This window comes from Microplitis mediator, chromosome 10, assembly GCF_029852145.1.
Source record: "Microplitis mediator isolate UGA2020A chromosome 10, iyMicMedi2.1, whole genome shotgun sequence".
Taxonomy (NCBI): Eukaryota; Metazoa; Arthropoda; class Insecta; order Hymenoptera; family Braconidae; genus Microplitis; species Microplitis mediator.
In genome coordinates, this window is record NC_079978.1 from 8,300,505 (window position 1) to 8,322,933 (window position 22,429).

Genomic DNA, 22,429 nt, shown 5'->3' on the forward strand with positions numbered 1-22,429 from the left:
AACGTATAAATAAAAAAAAATTAAAAAATTGAATTTTTGCATCATAGATAAAAAAACATAAAATTCAATAGAATTGCATGAGGAAAAATAAATTAAATGTAATAAACATTTGTTTTATAAAAATATTTTTTCAACTGAATGCTAGTATAAAGCGTTGCTTAATACACAAATTTATTTTGTTTTTTTTATTTTAAATTTAATTAAAAAAAAAAATTTTCAAGTTTTGTTGAAAAACAAAAATTTACTTTTTTTTTATTATTAATGTAAAAATAAATTCAAAACTGTACACAGAGAAAAAGGATTCCATGACGTAAAGAATTTCTACTCGCTTTAAGAAAATTTTTACCTGACCCAAGAAATTTTTTGAGTTATAAATTGAAAATAAAAATTATCTTAGAACAATAAAAAATTTTTTGAGGCGAGAAAAAATTTTTGAGCCAAGAAATTTTTTCTAGTGCTAGAAAAATTTTTGTCTTCAATTCAAAATGCAAAATATTTCTTTCGCGAAAAAATCCTTTATTTCTGTGTATGCTATAAAATATATTTATAAATAAATAATTTTAATAGACTCTCAAAGCAGACGAAGGTATTGCTGGTGATATATTAGATGAAATTAAATTTGCAAATCAAATTTATTGTATAACCACTTTATGGAGTGATGAATAAAACAGATAACTATAGTAAAGTGATACCAATACTATAGTATTTAGTTAACTACTACTTATCATCATCACCACTATCATACCTATCAATTCACATACAAACTTATAGTATATTATATGAAAATTTAGTTAGTCGAGTGGTATGAAACTTGTCATCTAGAATGAAACGAGTGAGTGAGACGGAATAAACATAAACGAAAGGTGGAATATTGTATTATATATACATATATATAGGGTTTGCTTTTGACATAAAATTAAAAGTTTCTGTCAGATGCATCCTATACATCACCACAAACCGTAAATGGTTCTCTATAAATGTATATGATAGTAAATAAGTTTAATAATGCATGAAGAACAAAGCATTAACTTCCGCTATCTTCGCGTCTGTTTATATTGTTCAAACACATTTACATGGTAATATTATTGTATCAAGTAGACGTCAATATTACATGTCCTAAATGGATCTAAATTATCATTCATTCGATCACTCGTTTGATACAAATTTTTTAAAAAACTAGACATTTTTTTAATTTATGGAAAGAATGGATAAGACAGAATGTTACGAAATTTTTCAAAAAAAATGGAAATTATTTTTATCGAAAGTTCAACTATCGTCGGTTTATTATAGATTTCGAAATGACACAAAGTAGTAAGGGGAATAAAATTTTTCTTATTGAAATTATTATAAAACGATGACAAATTTTTTTGAAATACAGTCGGACCGCGTTATAAGACTCTCATTCTGTCTTTCTTATAAACCAGGTATCACGATAGTTTGAGAGAGAAACTAATAGTCTTATAACGAGTCCTACTGTAGATAAAATAGAATTGCATTCGATGTTAAAAAGGCATAAGAATTAATTGCCTACTTTACTTATGTTTACCCGCTCAACGCTTTTTAATTATTAGTAAACGAAACATTTGTTGACTATAATTAGGTAAGTGAAAAATTTTTATTGATTAAATATTTAATTATTGTTTTTTGTTTTTTTGTTACATTCAACTGGTCTTGACCGTAAATAATGAAATAACAAAATAAATTAGTGTTAAGTAAAATTTTTAAAATAATTTATTTTTTAATTAAATGGAAGTACGGGAGTATAAAATAAAAAATATATTGTACGAAACAAAAATAAATATCATGGAAGCAGAATAATTGTGTGATATATTCTTTGTTGTAGGTATGCGAAAAAAGTTTAATTAATTTTTAATTTAATTTTTTTTTTCAACAGTAATTAATTACTTGAAACTGTTTGGATCTAAACGAAATATTTCAAAAAAAAAAAATACAAATATTTACAAAAGGGATTTGTTGAATACACACTTTATTCAACGGTTCAATAAATTGATACACACACTTGTTATGTGCTACAGATTGTACTAAATAATATATAATATAATAATAAAATATACGATCAAGTGGAAAAGTAAATTTGTGTTGAATTTAACAGTACATCGACCGACCGGACATTCACTGAGACGTGGCGTGCACATGACACCAAATGTAATTCGTTTGTTAATAGTCGAGAGGTCAGTCGTAATGGATTCAAACTACCGGCAATAACTACAGTTATCTTGTGCATATTGTTCAGCAAACTTTTATTTATATTGTTTTTATCTTTATCATGGATTTTCGAGGCGAAAAAGTATTTTCAGATTGATTGAATCATAACTCTTCGTAATCCTATTTATATATTTTTTCAGCCATATAAAACCAGTGATTAAATAGAAAGAAAAAAAAACTATCGTTCACTATTTACAGTAACGAATTTAATGTATTTAAATAAAAATTTTTCCCGATACTAGCCATAAAAAATTCATTCTGTCGTTAAAAATTTATTTTTATGGATACAAAAGTTCTTTACAGAGACATTTTAAGTTTGGTAAATTTTAATATGATTTATTAGTAATAAAGAGAATTATGATTTTATAAAATACTTCAATTAAAAAAAGTAATCCTCAATAGTTGAACCGATTCATTACATAGAGAATACGAAGATACGTAAAATATGCAGAAGTAGAGCTTCATTTTTTATGAACTCATAAAAATACTTCTTTATCGTTTTTGAAAAAATTTTTGGGTTATATTATTCGTCTGCGTAAGCAAAAATTATTATAAAATTTATCACCACGATAAACTTTCAAATTCAAGTTATCGAACTATAAGTGGCTGATTTAAACTTCTGGAAATTCTAAAACTGAGTCCATGATTGGTTTGAACTTCAGTGATCCTATTTTTGAAATTTAAATTTGACGATTGTTGAAATTTTATGTAAACGCCAAAAAGTTTACTAAATCAACTTTTCGAAAAGGTTCTAAATATAAAAGTTTACATTGAAATAAAAATATTTTGAAATGTAATTTAATTTCAGTTATAGTTTTTACTTTTAACTTTATCACGGTCAATGTCTTTTGCACATTTTTCAAGCGGTATTTTTTACGGTAGTAAACTTTTGAACTAAAGTCAAAGGTTTGAAAAGTGGCCAAAGTTTTTTAGTTTTTAAACTCATATAAATAAGTGGAAAATTTATATTTTGCATTATTTTTCTTTGATTATTTAATATGTACACTGTAAAAAAACGGGGTAAGTTCAGGCGGTGTAGGTGTAAATATTCTTTACCGGTGTTAAAATGTTTTTAAATTTTTTTATATGTAATACATGTTTTTTTTCTAATTTCTATATGTAGAATTTTTCACACCGATTTAACACTGCGCGATGTTAAATTGAGTCCATTTTTAACATCGCTCGTTTTACAGTGTAGTAAAATAATACTTTTAAAAATCTACAGTAAATTTTCAACATCTGAAATTGGTAAAGCTTTTTGACATATTCACTAAAAAGTGAAAAAAAATTTATGTTTTAGTTTCTTTTATAAAACTGAGAATCCCTATAAGAACATCAAACATAGTCTTTTTCTTTTCCATTTCTTTATTAAAATTAATACGCAGTATCGAATAATTTATTATTTCAATCTTATTATTAATTCAAAATATTCATAATAACATACTAAGTATCTTAAATTTTCTTTTGTTACTAAAAGCTTCACGTAAAATAAATTTATTCTCTTAAAAAAAAATAATTTCCAATAAAAAAAATTCTGAGCAGACGTTTCAGCAAAGTTAAAAAAATATGGAACTCACATAACTTTTTTTTTAAAAAAAGCATAAAAACTTGAATTCTATTTAAACACAAATTAGCGCGCTCGCTTACAAAAATAATTATTTGAATACTTTCAAGAGTCTTTTGATATAAACACAAAAATAATTTATCTTTCCATTGAATTCTCATAAAGGTTCATTAGATTCATAAACATAATTCATAGTTTAAATTCGCGCATATTCATAATCTTCTGCAGAATTTTTCATATATTAAAAAATATATACACTTTGGAGTGGTCTACTTAAAACGAGAAAAATTACTCGTAATATCACTAAGTCATGCATAATGTCACAAAATAAAACTATTAAAAAAAAAGTACATGTGTATTATATATACATATTTATATATATGTGTATAAAAACGTTTTTCAGAATGTATAAAAAAAGTTGGTCTTCGAAAATAAATGAAACGGCAAGAATAAAAAATAAAGCAGCTCAAGCAAAATGTTTTTAAAGAGAAATAATGTCATGAACAAAAAATCATCAAAATTGCAGCAGCTGAAAAATAAAAATAAAAATCATAATCAAAAGCAAAAGCAGAAGCAAAAACAGCATAAGTTAAGATTAACTACGTGCTAAGAAACGATTGAAAAACCTATCCACGATAGGTTGCCTGCAGAGCGGTGGTAGCAGGGAGTTGCCGGAAATTGGCGACTCCGACAACGTTGCCAGTGGTAACAGCATTATGTGCTGTGTACTACAGGGTGCTGGTAGAGTATGTCCCTCAAGTATGAGGGACAAACATCATGATGGTAGCACAGCCAGTGACCGAGGTGGTTGCAATACATCACTTGCTACCAATGATTTACCACTTGAATCATTGTGGGCCGCTGGTCTAGATGAAGGAATGGGTTTTCCACAGCGATGTTACTACGCAAATCATCGGACAATTCCAATAACACCAACTACACCTTCAAAAAACACTGAACAGATTTGGCATGAGCGTAATACATCCTACAGGTATTATTATTATTATTATTATTATTATTATATCATTAGTTATAATTATAGTAATTACGGTGACAACCAATAGATAATTAATAAAACAGCTTTTAAATAATCTCGATTATCGTAATCTCTCAATAATTATACTCTTCATATCATATTGAATAACCTATCAATATTTTAATTAATCCGTGTGATTATACAATAATTTAAGTCTGTGATTATTGAAAGGTAATTTCATAAAAAAAATAAACGATCAAATGATTGAGAGCTTTTCAGTGTAAAAAATTTAATCGCATAATTTTATATTTTAATCTTCTGGGATCAATTATTTATTAGTCATAAAATTTAATGGACTAAAATCTACATTTGATTATTTATTTACTGGAGTTTTAAATTTATTCAGTTCTAAATCATTATACAGTTGGGATAAAGAAATTGATTTATAGTTAATTTAATTAACGTTTAATAACGTAAACAATTAGTAGGTTTAGTTATTCAAAGTTAAAACAATCTGCATTAAAGTATTAAAAGTGAGTAAGCTTTCAAAGTACGATTGGATTGTAGGGAAACGGATTATACGTAAATAGGAATGAATGAGCTAATACATTGAACATCACTCTTTAATCAAACATTTCAAACTAAATAGTTAATCTAATTTTATCTTTATCTCCATAAAACTTTGAAGATTCATTTATTTCCATTTGTGTGTTGCCAATTTAAATGAATCTTTCTTTGATACTTATTTGATTTGTTTTTTGTTTTCTACAATTCAAAGTAAATCGAAATTTTTTATTTCATCTAATCGATTATTTTTTAAGCATAAAAAATCGTAATTTAAATTGCTATTATTATTATTTATAAAGCTATGAATAAACTCGATATTTGTATTTTATCGTGCATTGTAAAAAATTTGCGGAGTGAACGCGAAGTGGATAACTTTTCATTATTCTATTATAAAGAGTTTTGGAAAATATTAATTATAAAAAAAAATGACTAATACTCATAGTGAGCTCAGGTCTTTGATATTTTGACGTTCATATTAAATACGGAAATAATTACGAGCTCCCTTTACATATATTGACATGAAATGATTTTTAAAAACTATGAGCAGCTGATAGTAAAACTTTTACAAATATAATTTCACTGTCACAAACTGTCATGCGACTTACATAAACTATACCACGAGATAATATTTCATATTGTACCGAAGTATCAAATATTCCCATAAAAACTATGCCTATAGCTATCCAATAATTTAATATTTTCACTATGTATTATTAGGGTGTGCCATTTTGAGGCGACTTTTTTTTTCAACAACAAAACAGGCTGAAAACTCGCAGAAAGGTGAGAAAAGAAGCCTGTTCAAAGCGGAGCTCTTAATATTAATATTTAGAGGTGCCTATTTCTAATTTTCCATTTCCCATTTAAGTAACATGGGAAAAAAAAATTTTTATTTTTTTATTTTTTTAGCTCGGCATTTGCACCTCATCTAAATGTCCATAGCATATTCTTGTAGTAAATTTAACGCTCTACAAAAAAGGTCTCATCATTTTTTGATAAATCCATCCATTCGAAAGTTATTGGAGCTGGAAGTCAAATCCATAATAAATTTCCGAAACTTTGTCAGAATAGATTAGAAGACTATTATTTTTACGAGCTTAGCATTAAAATGAAAATAACTAGAAAACAATGCAGAATTTCAAAAAACTTTATAGAAAATAATTTGTAGGGAATAAAATTGTCTATAAAAAAGGTCCTATGACATTTTTTGTTAAGTCTGATAGTTTTTCTAGAAAAGTAAAAAGTTTCGAAAATTTATTATAGATTTGACTTCCAGCTCCAATAACTTTCGAATAGATGTATTTATTAAAAAATGATAAGAGACCTTTTTTGTAGAGCGTTAAATTCTCTACAAAATTATGCTATGTATTTATTTATATGAGGTGCGAATGCCGAGCTAGAAAAATCAAAAAATTAAAAAAGTTTTTTCCCATGTTACTTAAATGGGAAATGGAAAATTAGAAATAGGCACCTCTAAATATTAATATTATGAGCTCCGCTTTAAACAGGCTTCTTTTCTCACCTTCCTGCGAGTTTTCAGAATGTTTTTTTTTTGATGAAAAAAAAAGTCGCCTCAAAATTGCACACCCTAATGTATTATATATATGAAATTATAATTTAGTGAGTTACTAAAACATTTATAAAACAAATTATAAATTATTATCTGAATTAATTATTTAGTAAAATGATAATGTTTCTAATTAACAGCTTTCTATTAAATACAAATTTACTCAAGTATTAAAACTCTGGACTGAAGTGAATGCAGATTGAAATAAAATTCGCGTTACTTCGAAATCACTCCGCCCATAAAAAAATCCCTATTCATTCCTCATGCGGAGTGATTTTTTTTAAATCTCTGGAACTCCGAGTCTGGAAGTGAATTTGGATTGAAATAAAATCCGTATTAACTCCCGATTTTTACAGTGCGATATTGACAGAAACCAAAATTAGTATTTTAGTTCTTTTGATTTTTGGTTAAAATTCAGTACTCGTTATTTTTTTTTTTATCGGAAGAAAAATAAATCGGTATATGTTACTCGCGATTAAATATTCAGATTACAAAATTTCTAATATAGAGTACAATCTTGTTACAAGCAATTTTGAACACCCTCCTTACTCACGTAAATTACATCCATATATTAGATTTTTCCTATCAGTGAAAGTGGGACAAAGAAATTGCTTATATCCATACAGTACTTCATATAATACCTAAATATATTAAATATCCTAACATTATAAATAATGAATTTTAACGAAATAAAAATAATAATAATGAGTAAGTCTAAGTAATGTTATTGCCAATTTATCAATTAAACTATAAATTATAAACTCGATCAATAATGACGTCACAATATATTTATATTATGTATTTCGTTTAAATAAATCTTCTTATATTTTATAATAAAGCACATATGTTATAGATATAAAACAGTAATTTTTATAAAAATATTTAAATGAATACAGAATCATTCAGTACAAAGTATCATAAATTATAATAATTGAGTGTAAATACTTTCAAGATACGCCCAAAAATAATTTAAATACTGAATACAATTATACTTAAAGTACTTGGTACTTTTTTACCCAACTCTATTTAAATATTAATGAAGTAAATAAAATTAGCATAATAATATGAAGGGCTTATATTTATATTAATATTCAAAAAATACAATAAGATATTTTGAATATATCTAGAACTCCAACAATATCTACTGGAGCAGAGTCTTCAATAATTGATGAGATATGGACTTCAACGAATGAGCGAAAATACTTTCATACGTCAACAATGTCTTCAGAAATCGATTCGAATCTCAACATTCATGAAAACAATCGTTCACTTGAAATGAGAGACAAGGATTCATATCTTAATGACGTGGAAAACAATAAAGACATTCAGAAACGTTCTTATTATCCATCAACACCAACGACATCGGGATTGGGATCGTCTATTGAAAAAACTCAATCCATTGAAACTCCGAGATCTCACGATCCGCCTAGTCATCTATGGTACAGCCGTGCTGATGACTTTTCGAATTACAACACTGTTAAATCATCACACGCAATAACACGACAGCCTCGACCTAATCCAGATTGGTTTAAAAATGACAATAAGTTTATTAGCCATCGTAAATTTTGTGGACTACAAAGAAACGACGACAATGAAATCTGGTCATCGAAAATCGATAACACAAATAATATTTCCGGATATATGACACAACAAAATCGACAACATCGTTGTTATCATCAAGCACGTAAAAGTTTTTCAACTTCAATGATGACTGATCTTGCTGCTATGCTGAGTGATTCACAACAAAGTCTCGGAAGTACTTCCATATTGGTAAGTTTATGTAATCTACATCAAACACAAAGCAAAACACTAAGTATTCTACTCATTACTTCTGTGTCACTCATTATTTTAAATTATGTTTAATGACTTCAATACTTTTATGTAAAATACATTAGTAATATATTTTTTAGTATATTTATTTATGTCATTTATTATTACTCATTATGATTTTTTATTAAATTTATTATTTATAATTACTGTTTATATATTTCATAAAAAAATAAATTGAAAAAGATTTTACCCTGATTTTATCATTTTTTTATTTATTTATTTCTTTACGATAAAATTTTTCCTCATCCTTATTTCGATAAATTTATCGTCCCAATGTTGCAATATATTTTTAAAACGATTGACCTTTTTAAGGAAAATACAAAGAAAAAACTCGAAAATAATATCATAAATAACGATCTGCTAACATTCCAGAGATATACAAAAGCTCAATACTGAAAGTTTTTGTAACAACAAACGAATTTTAGCAAAAAAGTTTTTTATCGAACTTTTATGAAAGTTGAATATTATTTTTCGATAATCCGCTTATCTTACGATATTAAGTTTATGATTTTTATTATATATCTTTATACAATGTTTTATATTCTATATTAAAATAACTTGAATTTAAAAACTGAAAACAATTTTTTATTTTATATTGTACACACCTACTGAATAAATAACTACTTAATCATACATAGGGAAGGGTTGGAAATATAAAGATACTACGAAAAAAAATCACATTTTTTTTTATGTTGATTATGGTGAATTTTTTACTTAGTACTTATGTTTTAAAAAATAACACAAATTTTCAAGCGTCAGAATTTTTTTTTCATTTTCGGACAAAATGGGGTCGTCTAAAATAAATGAAAAAACTTTTTTTTTTTTGTAAATCAAATTTAACATGAATCATATATAAATGCATGTGAAAATGATTGATATATATATATATATATACTGTAAAAAAAACTGGGGTAAGTTGAGGCGGTGTAGGTTTTAAAATTTTTTGTTGAATTTCAACACCGCCGCCGATGTAAATATTCTTTACCGGTGTTAAAAAAAATTCCCGGTGTTAAAATATTTTACGTTGTGAATATGTTTACGTGCTCGATCACTAAAGTTAAGCGTTGGTTTTATTAATTAATTAAATTATTGGTGATTAAAATGGTGGGCGTAAAATTGTATAATCTTTAAATAAATTACGTATAACATAAATAATTATTTGAATAAGTATATAATGAAATAGAAATTTCCTCCAAATAATGTTCATTAAATTTGTAAATTTTTTTATATGTAATAGATTTTTTTTTCTAATTTCTATACGCGGAATTTTTTTTTTACACCGATTTAACGCCGGTATTTTAACACCGCCATTTTTAACACTGCTCTTTCGACAGTGTATTTAAATAATAAACATGACTTACAACATTCAAAAGTATTATCTGTAAGGTAAGAGACCTAATACCCGATCATGGAACTCGTACCCGATCACTCATATATTTGTATATCTATATTTACTGAATTTGACTAAATATAGATTTACAAATACATGGAGTAATCGGGGACTAGTTTCCTGATCGGGTACTAGGTCTTTTACCTTCATACAATTTAAAAGTAAAAGTGTTAAAAAAAAAAATAAATGGTAATTTTTAATAGACTAATTTTGAAAATAAATTTCCACAAAGATTTTTGGATGTCCTAATTTTTCCGCTCTCATCTCATATTTAATTATTTTTTACTTGATACAGAATAAACTAAATTACAAAAAATGCTTTTTTTCTTTTTTATAAAAAAAAGGAACTTGAAAAAAGTTTCACTGTATCAACACCGGGAGATAGTAGTCCAGTTTGCTATCCACCCTGCAGTCCACCTCCAGCTCCAGCAGCTTATCTATCAAGTGTCCGAGCATCATCCAGGAAATTAGACGGTGCAAGTGGACATCCTTCACCTGATCGTGACTCCGTCGGACGACTACTTCGGTGAAAAACATCTTCATTTTATTTCTTTTCTTTTCTATTTAAATCACTTTGGTTAGGTAAACAAATTGGCCTTTTTAAATTTAAATCTCCGGGTTTACTACGTGCGATTTCTTTTCTTTTCATTTTCCCTTCATGAAATGACCGCTAAATATATTCATGCAGTTTTAAAATATCGAGATGCATTTAAATATTTAAAGGTATTTTTGTCTTATTCAAAATTACTTTATAAATTTCACTCACTTTAATATAATTTTTTTTTTTTTTAATCAATAACTTCTTTACCAACAAAAAAAAAAATTTCTAATAAGAATAAGAAGTGAAAATGCGATGTTTGATTTCTCTTATAATAATTAATTATTAAAAAAATAATTATAAATTTAATTATGCGTAACGTCTATATTAAATTTCACTATAATGTGAAATATTAACCTGTGAGCAATATTTAATTTTCAAGTACCACCAAAGAGTCTTTCAAGTTCAGCACACGCTTCAGTGCATAATAAAGCGAAAATAATAGACCCGTTGAAGAAACTCGTCCAGGTTCAAGAAACTTGGGACGCGTTTAATCGAAAATAAATTAACACTTAATTCATTTAAATAAAATATTATAAATTGAATGAGTTAATAAATTCCATTATTTTATATCATTTATTAGATATTTGAAGAGCTTTTACAAAGAAGTAGCGACAAGAGATCCTCATCACTTGCCACCATGGACTTCATTTTTACCAGCTGGTACATTTTGCCCAGCACATTTTCAACCCCACTTACAGCTTATCTACAACAACGACCAAGAGCATCGTTTAGAGAGAATAAAAATCGATCAAATCTTCACATCAATACGAGTACGTGAACTAATACATATAATTTATGATTATTATAATTGTTGTTAATTTTCCAAATTACCATAATTAAATAGACGATTAACTATATTAAATATGAAATCACTGGGGGATTAAGCGTGCTTCATTAATTATTCTCTACAATACATAAACATCAATACACTTTCAGCCTTTAAATCAGTAAATAATTTGATATTTGCTTTTAATTAATTACGATTATAGATAGAAACCCCCAGGTTTCCGAAATTAGGTATCTATATATTTCAATTTAATTTATGTTTGTGATAGATATATTTTACATCAATATTTATATTGTATGATAATAAATACCAACATTTCTAACCAAATATATACCAATATATAATATTCAAATTTTTATTAAGAATTTTAATTAAATGAGATAATAAGTTAAATATTTTTCATGTTTATCGTACATTTATATAAAAAAAAATTTTTGTATTTTTAATCGGAAAAATTGTTGAGTTTGCGAAACAGCCTCAAAACTTTTTGCTCTTCGAACTCAAAAAAAAATCACACACACACACACACACACACACACACACACACACACACACACACACACACACACACACACACACACACACACACACACACACACACACACACACACACACACACACACACACACACTTAAACGTCATCGTAAAAATAATCGAATTTAAAAATTTTGAGATCTGTGCACAGAAAAAAAAAATTTCTTGACGCAAGAAATTTTTTCTTGCTTTAAGAAAATTTATTCTCACACCAAGAAATTGAGGCAAGTAAAAATTTTTTTGGGACAAGTAAAAATTTCTTGCACCAAGAAATCCTTTTTTTCTGTGTGGGAAACTCCATTTTCAAATATTGGATTTAAACTAATTATTTTGAAAGTTTTCGGTTTTCATATCGGGAGATTAAAGAAAAAAAATATTTAAACTATTAATTAATCGGTAGTTAACTAATTAAAGGAATTACTTCGGTGTTTATAGTTGAGTGACGGAATTTTGTTGGAAGGACCTAGACGAGTTGCAATAGAAGGTGGACCAGGAAGTGGTCGAACAAGTTTATGTTTGAAATTACTTCATCAATGGGCAAATCAGGGCGATGGACCAGCTCTTGCATTCATGATACCATTACGTGAATTACGTGGAAATTCAATAATAAATTACTTAACACGTGAATTTCTGCCTAAAAGTGCAGCTCTGGGTGGTGCAATAGCACAAGTGTGGCGAACACTTCATTTGTTAGAAGACCGTGTGCTTTTTATTCTTGACGGGTACGATGAATGTTCAGGTGCAAAGGCATCATTAGCAGATGCGGCAGACCTTTTAGAAGCACGTCTTTTTCCCGATGCAAGAATACTCGTTACCTGTACACCAAACAATTCATCAAGCTTGTCGAGTATGGTACAACGCCGAATTCTTCTAACTGGTCTCGAGTGGTCCCATGTTGAAAAACTATGCGTTGCTTATTTTATTCATAATAACTTGTCAGAGCATGCATGTGATTTTTTAGAAAATTTAAATGTGCAGTCACAGTCTGCAAAAGAGTTTATACAATATCCATTAGGTTGGATTATGTTATGTTCGCTTTATCGTGATTCTGGTAAATTGCCGAGCGAATCAAATACATTGATACAAGAAGCTATTAAAGGTGTTGTTAAAAAAAGTTTAGAGCACTCATTGACTCCTGACGAAGAGATTCCTATTTATTATAAAAAGAAACTCGAAGACTTTGGTAAACTTTCTTTGTCAAGTTTGAGAAAAGGTAAATGCTGTTACACCGAAACAGAGTTAAGAACTCGTGGTGGCGGAATCGATATCACAAGACTTGGGTTTCTGACACGAGGTTTTACTTTCGGACATCGTCGAAAAACAGAAATTTATACGCCAATACATCTAGCGGTTATCCAATACTTTGCAGCATGTTACCTTGCGTCAGTATCACAATTCACAAACATATTGCGCAATGAGTTAGATGGATTACCCACCGAAATAATAAGCCATTTAGCAGCATTACTGGGCCCCCGAACTCATTTAATTCTTAACCAACTATGCCCACTGGAAATTCCACCAAGAATGATATTCTCATTACTTAAAGCCGCCGGAACGTCTGACAATAATATTCTGTCAGTTTGTCGATTATTTGGAGCAGCATCGGGTTTCGGACCGACCCCTAATGAGAAGCCTCCAGTTCCATTAGTTCAAATATCACCACTTGAGTTGGAAGGATGGGCGAAAATACTTTCCAGCTCAGCTTGTACACTTGAAGCTCTTGAAGTTGTCTTTCAAGTTGAACGTGGATCTGATCCAACTTATCTAAATAATTTCTTCAATGCACTTTCTAACAATGAAAGCGTTAAACTTGTTAGAATAACTTCACTGTTGGGACAAGAATTTTCAACTGACGAAACACAAAGGCTCGCTGAATATCTCAAGAGTGTACTTAGTAAAAAGAAACTTAACGATTTTGAACTTGTTATTACGTGCTTAGAAGAATCCTCAAATGACAGGTATTATTATTATTATTAAATCTCTTAACAAAGTTACTGTAGAAAAGTAATGATATCATCAAATTTATTTAGTATATTCTCATTAAACCGATAACAAAAAATTACGCATCAGGTTTTTATTGATATTTTTAAAATCATTAATTATTTGTAGAAATCACAAATTATGAAAAATTACTTTAAAAAAAAAAATTCTGCAATAGTTCAAAAATAATGAACCAGAGCTTTGTTTACTAGACTGTAATTAAGAAATCCAATTTTTTATGATCCTGAAGTTAACAGACAATTAACAATTTTTTGCATTTTTTTTTTTCAACAAATCAATTGCAAAAAAAAAAAAAACTAAAAATATGCATGTGTAGAAAATTAAAAAAACTACAAGTGCAATTTTTTTAAATATTTTTTTTTTTATAATTTATGGTTTAAAAAAAATTCCAAAAATTATTAGACGTCAGCGAACTTCAGTATCATTTTTTTTCATTAGTTTAGGGGATGAAAAAATTTTTAAATATCACCCGGTCATAAAAATTCAAGTTCAAGAAACAAAACAAGTAATCAGTAAAATTTGACTATAATTTATCAGACTCGATCCATTAATTTTTAAGTCACCGTAAAAATTTTTTGAAAAAGTAATTTTTCAAGAGTTACGGTAACTTTTATATTTATTATTATTTAGTTAAAATTTATAATATTCCTTTAAAAAAATAAATCAAAATATCACGTCAATAAATTTACGAAAACTAATTTTTTCACCGGTTTAATAAAAATATCGCGTTAACAAAATTTTTGAGTAAAATTTAATTAAATGAAATAATTTACTGAACGAGCAATAGTGTAGTGCAATATACGTTTTACAGTACAAAAAGAAACCACTAAAATATTGTCTAGATCCGTGAAAATATATAGAAAAATAAAAAATAAAAAAGTACAATAGCGCAATAATTCTTAAGAAAAAATTAAATAAGTAATAAATTGAAAGTAAAAGCCAAGCTACAAAATTTTCTACCAACATTCTTTACACGTTCTTAAAATAACTTAACAAACTAAAATTACCCAGGATCAAGGATGAAAATTTACGCAGCTATTTGTTAAATTAAAGAAAAGACTTATAATGATTATGTGAAAATATATAAGTAAAGAAAAATTAATTCCAAGTAAACTTAAGAAAAATATAAAATAAATAAAATACAATAAAAGTTAAGAGGAATCTACACATTTACTAAAGTAATAGAAAATATAAAATCTTTATTTGTCCAGCTTTTCTGGGATTGCTACCGCGCTATTGAGATAAGATAAAAAATATAAAAAATAAAATTCACAAAGATAAATATCATTTATTAAAGAATGAAAAAATATTTAATAAAAGAATAATAAAATTTTAAACCTTTCAGAAATATTAACAAATAATTTCATTTGTCTTGAGCAGAAAATGCATTAAATTCAATTACTTGTCACTTGAAAAAAAAAAAGAATGCATTGAATCATTTGTTACAGACTGGAGTGTGTAGTGTGTGCTCTCTGTCAAGGTTTAAGAAATGCATCTCCTCACCTATCACGAGTGGTACTCGATATGAATCTGTCCAGCGAGCAAGTCAGTAGGGTTTGCAAGACACTCCGCGATTGTGCTCAAGTACAGGCACTACACTTGCCCCATTTGAGCTGTGGTAGTGATGGTTTGGCATCTGTTGCAAACCTTCTCAAAGAAAGACCTTTGTTTGCACTCAATCTTGCCGGAAGCTGGGGAACTAAGAGTGAAGATCCATCAAGCTCTGGGATTAGTATGGGTAAATTCAATTTCCTATGATATTCGCTTGCCAACTAAATTTGTAGCTTACTATAAAAATCTTTACTTATATCTTATATCTATTCACCATTCATCCATCCAGATAACTGACAAAAAAAAAATACTCATCCAATTTAACTTAAACATTTTCCGCAAACTCTAAATCCTTTAAGCTCAAATACTTTTGCATTAAATATATATTTATATACATTAGAATGACTATTATTTTTATCATTTTTTAAATTCATTTATTCAACTTTCGACTCGAGTCCATTAACTTTAATACTATAAATAAAATGAATGTATTGCTTACAATTTCTACGCATCAAAAAGTAACTGTTAATAATTATAAAAATTAATTAAAAGATATGAAGTATAATTCAAAATTTATTTTCTAAAAATCCGAAGTAACTTAAAAAAGTATTTTATCGCGATGAAATTTATGAATTCCTTTTAGAAGAAATATTTGATTGCTTTTAATGAAAAAAAAAATCGGGTAAAATGGGTCAACCCCTAAAAATTTTGTAAAAATAATTCTTGGATACTTTAAGCTGCAAAAACGCAATTGTAAGAGTTATAAATCACAATTAAAAAATAAAAATTCTTTCGCTGAGTTTTTTGAAACCCCATTTTACCCGCAGTATTCCATTTTGCCCGACTCTCCCCTATACTGAGAGATAAATAGTTAGTAAATGTATAGTATGAAACATTAATTGTATAGATAATTAGTATAAATAAAATACAGGGTCTGGGTCAGGCTCTGGAAGCAGCGGTTGCGCATCAAACACACTCGGAACATTATCCGTTAATCGGTGCTACTCTTCTCTTCCACGTGGTACCCTCGCAGCTTACGGGAGTTTGACTAGACCAGCAACGTTACCACGTCTGCCATTAGGTATTGGCCTCAATCCTAGTCCAGCAACTGCTAATGGCACACTTCCACAAAACGATAATGACAAAGACAGCAGTTCTGGTAATAGCAAGAGAAATAGTGACAGCGTACTTTGTCATCGTCTCCCTGTGATGCATCCGCTTCCTACATGTGACGTTGCCTGCCATCAAGGAACTGGTTTCCATGAAATTTTCAGTACCATACGGTAATTATACTACATCATACCAATTAAATATACATAAATAAAGTAAGAGACCCACGGCTGTCCAATTTCAAAAGATAGTAAGGGAGAAATTTTTCAAAATCGATTTTTTAGTATTTTTAGTTACAGTGGAGTCTTGTGAACATGATTAAAAAATTTTAATTTTGTCAGATACTGTGTTTTGAAATTGGGCAGCCGCCCAATACCCAATCAAGGAACTAGTACTCGATCACTCATGTATTTGTATATCTACATTTACTAAATTTTACTAAATATATCTATACAAATACATGGAGTGATCGAGTACTAGTTCCTTGATCGGGTACTAGGTCTTTTACCTTACAAAAAATTGTTCTAATTTTTTTTAAATCATAAACAGAGAATAAAAAAAAGTTCAGTCCATACCATGTTTATATGATAATAATAATTCATGATTTTATAAAATTATTGACATAAAAAATGTTAAATACTCTGAGATTAGATACTGAATTTTTTTTGTATCAATGAAAGACAGCAGCCTTCTGGTAAACCCACAAAATTTAATCAGTTTTTTGTATTTTCATCGTAGCACATATATTTTGCAAAAAAAATATATTGACGACACGAAAAAAATTTGACCGTGTATATATTTTTTCAAAAAATCCCATAATTAATACAATTATTGAAATCAATTAGTTTGCGAATCAATGAAAAAATATGAAAGTAAATTCTTAAGACTTTAATAAACGAGTTAATGATATTTACTATATTTGGTAGTGATACTCGGGCAGTGACGTAGTGACTGCAAGTTGCTCGTTTATTTTAAGTTTACAAGGCGTTTCTGACTTATGTAAATTTTCGCTTAATTTAAATAACTTAATTACACAAATTTTTAATAATTTTTCTTATTTTAATTTTCATTATAATCAAAAATTTTTTTGACAACGTATAGAATTATGTCAATAATCTCTCTTTCAAAATTACTCTCAAAATGATATTTATAATTGACCGAAAAGTTAATTAATTATGATAATACTGCGGTGTAATTTGTCAGTATAAATTTACACTGCGTATTAATTAATACTGATAGTGTCCTAGTTACTGGTCTTTGTACACAACAGAATATGTATATAATTAATTATTTAATTTAAAATTCATTTAAAAGAAAATATAATTAATTTATAAAAAAAATTCCTTTATACATTTCATGAATTTTAATAAATTTGTTATAAACTTTTTAAATATTCTCATTATAAAAACTTTTTATAAATTTAATTAACAAAAAAGTAAACTACTAAAAGCTAATTACAAATGTATTTGACGGTAAGCAATAAAATAAAATTTAAACGTATAAATATGAATAAGCATATAAAGCCTTTTAATAAAGAAATGAATTAAAAATAAAAAAAACTTCACCAACATGGTTCGATGAAACTCACCCTCATAATAAATGCACATATATAAAGAGAGAAAATTTAAATTTACGTTTTTGTTTGCACAACGAACCGGGTCAGCTTGTGTAATGAGATTGCCAAATATTACTCAGGTAAAATTGATTTGTAAAACTAAAAAAAAAAAAAAATTAAAAAAATTAACTGATCAAATAGAAACTAGTGAAATAAAAGGCGGGTTATACATATGTGGGCATTTCATTAATTATTCAAATTGATCAATCAAAAGACGTTAGTTGTTAAATGATAGCCGGTATTTTTTTCGGAACTAGAAAAAAAAATTTAATAACTCGCTTGCATGCAAACTTTGCTGTGAAAATTTAATAAAATAAAAAAAAATTGATTTCATTTGAAAATAAATACACGTAAAAGGCTAAAAAGTAGTAAAAATAGTGAATGTATAAAATTTGAACGAGAAATATGATCTCAAATAATTTTTACACCGAGTAAATTGATCGTCTATCTGAGGGAAATTCGATATATGAAAAAAAAAAAAAAAATGTTATATATTTTATTACAGCACCCGCAGTTTATACAGTAATTTAACCGCGATCAATATCTTATAACAATTGTTGCAGAGAACAAAACTGCAAATTAAGATCTTTGAATGTCTCAAAATGTCTGCAAGGAAGTCTGGATGCAAGTTGTCTAGGAGAAACAATCAGACGAGCACGAAATTTAGATGCTGTAAGAGCAGCCGGTGCCTCAAGGCCAATAGATATTATGCCTCTTGTTCTTGCACTTACTGAAGCTCCGTGTCTCCAACTTCTTGATCTAGCCAGTCCTCGTCTTGCAATTGATGATCATCCCTCGAGACTTCTATGCCATGCACTCGCGAGAAATGAAACTCTCCGTCTACTGAGTCTTGAAGGATGGACATTTAGAATAGAGGTAACGAACTTAGTTATTTATCATTTTATAAACTCTTATTTGAATTAAACTTTTCACTATTTTTCACTTTTTTTTAATTTTCAAAGTGAGATGATTCTACCCTTCTAAAAAATAATAAAAATTTCAAATTTTTTGGGTCCTTTAAAAGATGCCTTATCTGTATATCACTTCCTCTATACATACCAAAGTAATTTCTCATACTGAACATATTACTTTACACTTTATAATAAAAATATATATCAGTAAATAGTCAATGCATAAGCCGATTGTAATGAAAACTTAAATAATAGTTTAATAAGACACTTTGGAACTCGGTGACCATTTGATTCGAACCACAAATTCTCAACAACCCATCTCTATAACAATGAACGACTAAAGTTTGAGCGCATTTGCACTCGACAGGTATATGTATATATTTATATATATATATTCTCTCAGCGACATTTCATTGCATCCCATTATTCGAAAACTGTTAAACTTTCTCATACCCTGGAACCATGTACCTTCACCTACACCTACACCTACACCAAACGTGAATATCGAAACGTGCCACGGAAGCAAAGTCTCCAATTACCAAGTACCATCTCTAGAGCTTATACTAGTTTCAGGTTCAGTCCCTTGTGAATCTTTGTGAAAACGAACCAGTGCATTGTATTTGTATTCTTCATCTCAAAATATCTCTGTAAAGTTCATGTTCTTATATATATACCGACTGTACATATATCTATACATCTATACACCGAGATTCAACTTTTTAATCACAAGTCACTCTAATACTTTACGCTACCGCTCAGTAGCATTAACTCTTCAACAAAATACTTATGGCTACACTTCTATCGGTAATTCAGCAGACAAATTTTCCATTTTTTATATATAATATATCTATTGAATAAGTTAAATTTTTTTAATCGAATTAACATGTTCCAGTTATTTAATATTTAAATTTTCAATATCAATTTAAATTCGCTCTTACATTCACCAATAAAATTTAAAGTATCTATTGAAGTAAATTAAATTAGCTCACTAATTTAAATAAATTAAATCTTGTAATTGAAAATGATCAAAGGAAATCATTTAAATGAATTCATATATTAGATAAAATAATTAATACATTTTAATTTCATTACAACCCCTTTGTTTTAAACTAATTAAATTTCACCATGAAAATTTTAATTCATTCCAATAAATTAATTAAATAAAATTTATTTATATGAATAATTTAAATTCATTTAAAAAAAAAAGATGATTTCTTAACAACTTGCCTGAACTAATTATTGACTAAATTTTTTTAAATTATTTGATTGACATACCTGTCAAATAAATTTCATTTTAATGAAAAAAATTTTTATTTATTTTAAATAATTGAAATATCGCGTCAATAATTTTAAACGGACTTATCGTCCCCTTTCTGGGTAAATCTCGTAACTGCAAAATTATAATTTTTCCGAAATATGTTAAAAGTAACAAATTTTCCAAGAATTTTTTTGTGATGGTCGAGAATATTTTTAACATATTTTCTGTGTTGATTTGACCGTAACATAGAGGAGAGTGGGGCACGACGGTCCCCTTCAGAAACTCGGTAAAAATTTTTTTTTTCATTTTCGGTCAAATCATGATATCGTGAGATATATATCTCTGATGTTTTAAAGATATTTTAGGCTGATCTGCGATATCTGGGGCATAATGGACCACCTGAAAAAAAAAAATTTGCTACAGAAAAATGATTTTTTTTTAGACTAAAATGAATTTGAAAAATTTATTAATTAAAGCTCTTTTAGGTCAATAGATTATATTATGGTTAAAATCAAAAAATGAAAATTTCAATAAAACTGGTTATATCAGCTAAATAAATTTTTTCTTTAATAAATTTGAAGTCCAAAAAAAAAAACAAAAATCTTTTATAAGCTTTTTTTGGAAGGGGGCTTAAGAATTGCTTAAGAAAGGACCAAATTAGGTTGATCTAGAGATGAAAAGCCATAAAAAATAATTACCGGCTTCAGGGGACCGTTATGCCTCACCCTCCCCTATAAAAAGTGATACTTTAGTATAAAATACAATTTTTGTGAGTTAAAAAATCAATCGATTGCAGCAGTTCAAACAAGATAAATACTGTATGTTAAATTGACACACAAAAGTGTTAAAAATTCAACACTCAGAATTTTAACACACGCTTTCCTTGACACTTTGAAAATTCGTTTTTTAATGTGTAAAGAATGTTTTTCACTCATAATTTTAATTATGAAAAAAATTTAGTTACCCAAAAAGGGAACATCATATTTTTATATGTACACACTTTTGGCTTTAGTCACTAAGTTCAAAACCAAAAGGGCGTATAATTTTTTTTTTTAATTGCTAATCATATTGTAGACTTATTCTAAAGCCGAAAATGGGAAAAAAATTTTAGATAGCCAAAAGAGCTTTAAAAATTTTTTTTTCTATTTGTAGCTATAAAATGAGTTTACAAAACGATTGGCAATGAAAAAAAAAAAAGGCCATTCGGCAGCCGAAATGGAAGGTAGATTTATAAAAAGTCACATACAGACATATCTTGTGATACATGTTAGTGTATATAGACATGATATGATATTAGGCTCGCTTTCTTAGAGTGAGGGTAAAAAAAGACGACTATTTTCGATAGAGAACTTCAGATAGTTGATTCGACAAAACATTATATAGGTAACCTAACAAAGTAACCTTCACGTAAAAAAGTATAGAAAATTTAATTAGTATAAGATCATAATTGTAATTGCTATTACGATGGCAAGATCAGGTATAATTTTAGGACTACAGGTACGATTGAAACATCATAAATATTAAAAGAAATACTTTTAAAATATAAAATAGCTGTAAAATTTGCAGGTTATTTTGTTCACAATAAAGTACAACTGACAAAATTGTATTATAATGGAAAATACATAAGTTACGTGGAATGAAAACCATATTTTCAACTTTTTTTGATTTCATGAAAATTTCAAGGCTATCAAATTATTGGAAGAAATACTCGAAACATAAAAGTTAAGGTCATAAATTAAAGCTTATTAGTTAAGCTTTCGAATACTTTTTACAGAAATTATCTATGAGTTTCAGTTTTAAAGTTATATAAACTTTAAAAGTGAATAAAAACTGATTTTTTCGAAAAATCGTGAAAATTTTAAACAGCCATAACTTCAAAACTATTCGAACGATTCAGCCCATCTTTGAACTTGATCAAGATAATCGCCTATAGAATAAGTGTGG

The 22,429-nt window shown here is 27.7% G+C and overlaps 1 protein-coding gene across 1 annotated transcript in view; it reads left to right on the forward strand.

The window, feature by feature from the left end:
* Positions 1-22,429, forward strand: part of LOC130675368 (uncharacterized) — a 54,311-nt gene that overhangs the window by 23,354 nt on the left and 8,528 nt on the right. The window contains exons 3-8 of the mRNA XM_057480994.1: positions 10,462-10,643; positions 11,299-11,488; positions 12,475-13,997; positions 15,489-15,778; positions 16,523-16,874; positions 18,880-19,192. Coding sequence (XP_057336977.1) covers positions 10,462-10,643; positions 11,299-11,488; positions 12,475-13,997; positions 15,489-15,778; positions 16,523-16,874; positions 18,880-19,192 — 2,850 coding nt within the window. The remainder of the gene's footprint in view (positions 1-10,461; positions 10,644-11,298; positions 11,489-12,474; positions 13,998-15,488; positions 15,779-16,522; positions 16,875-18,879; positions 19,193-22,429) is intronic.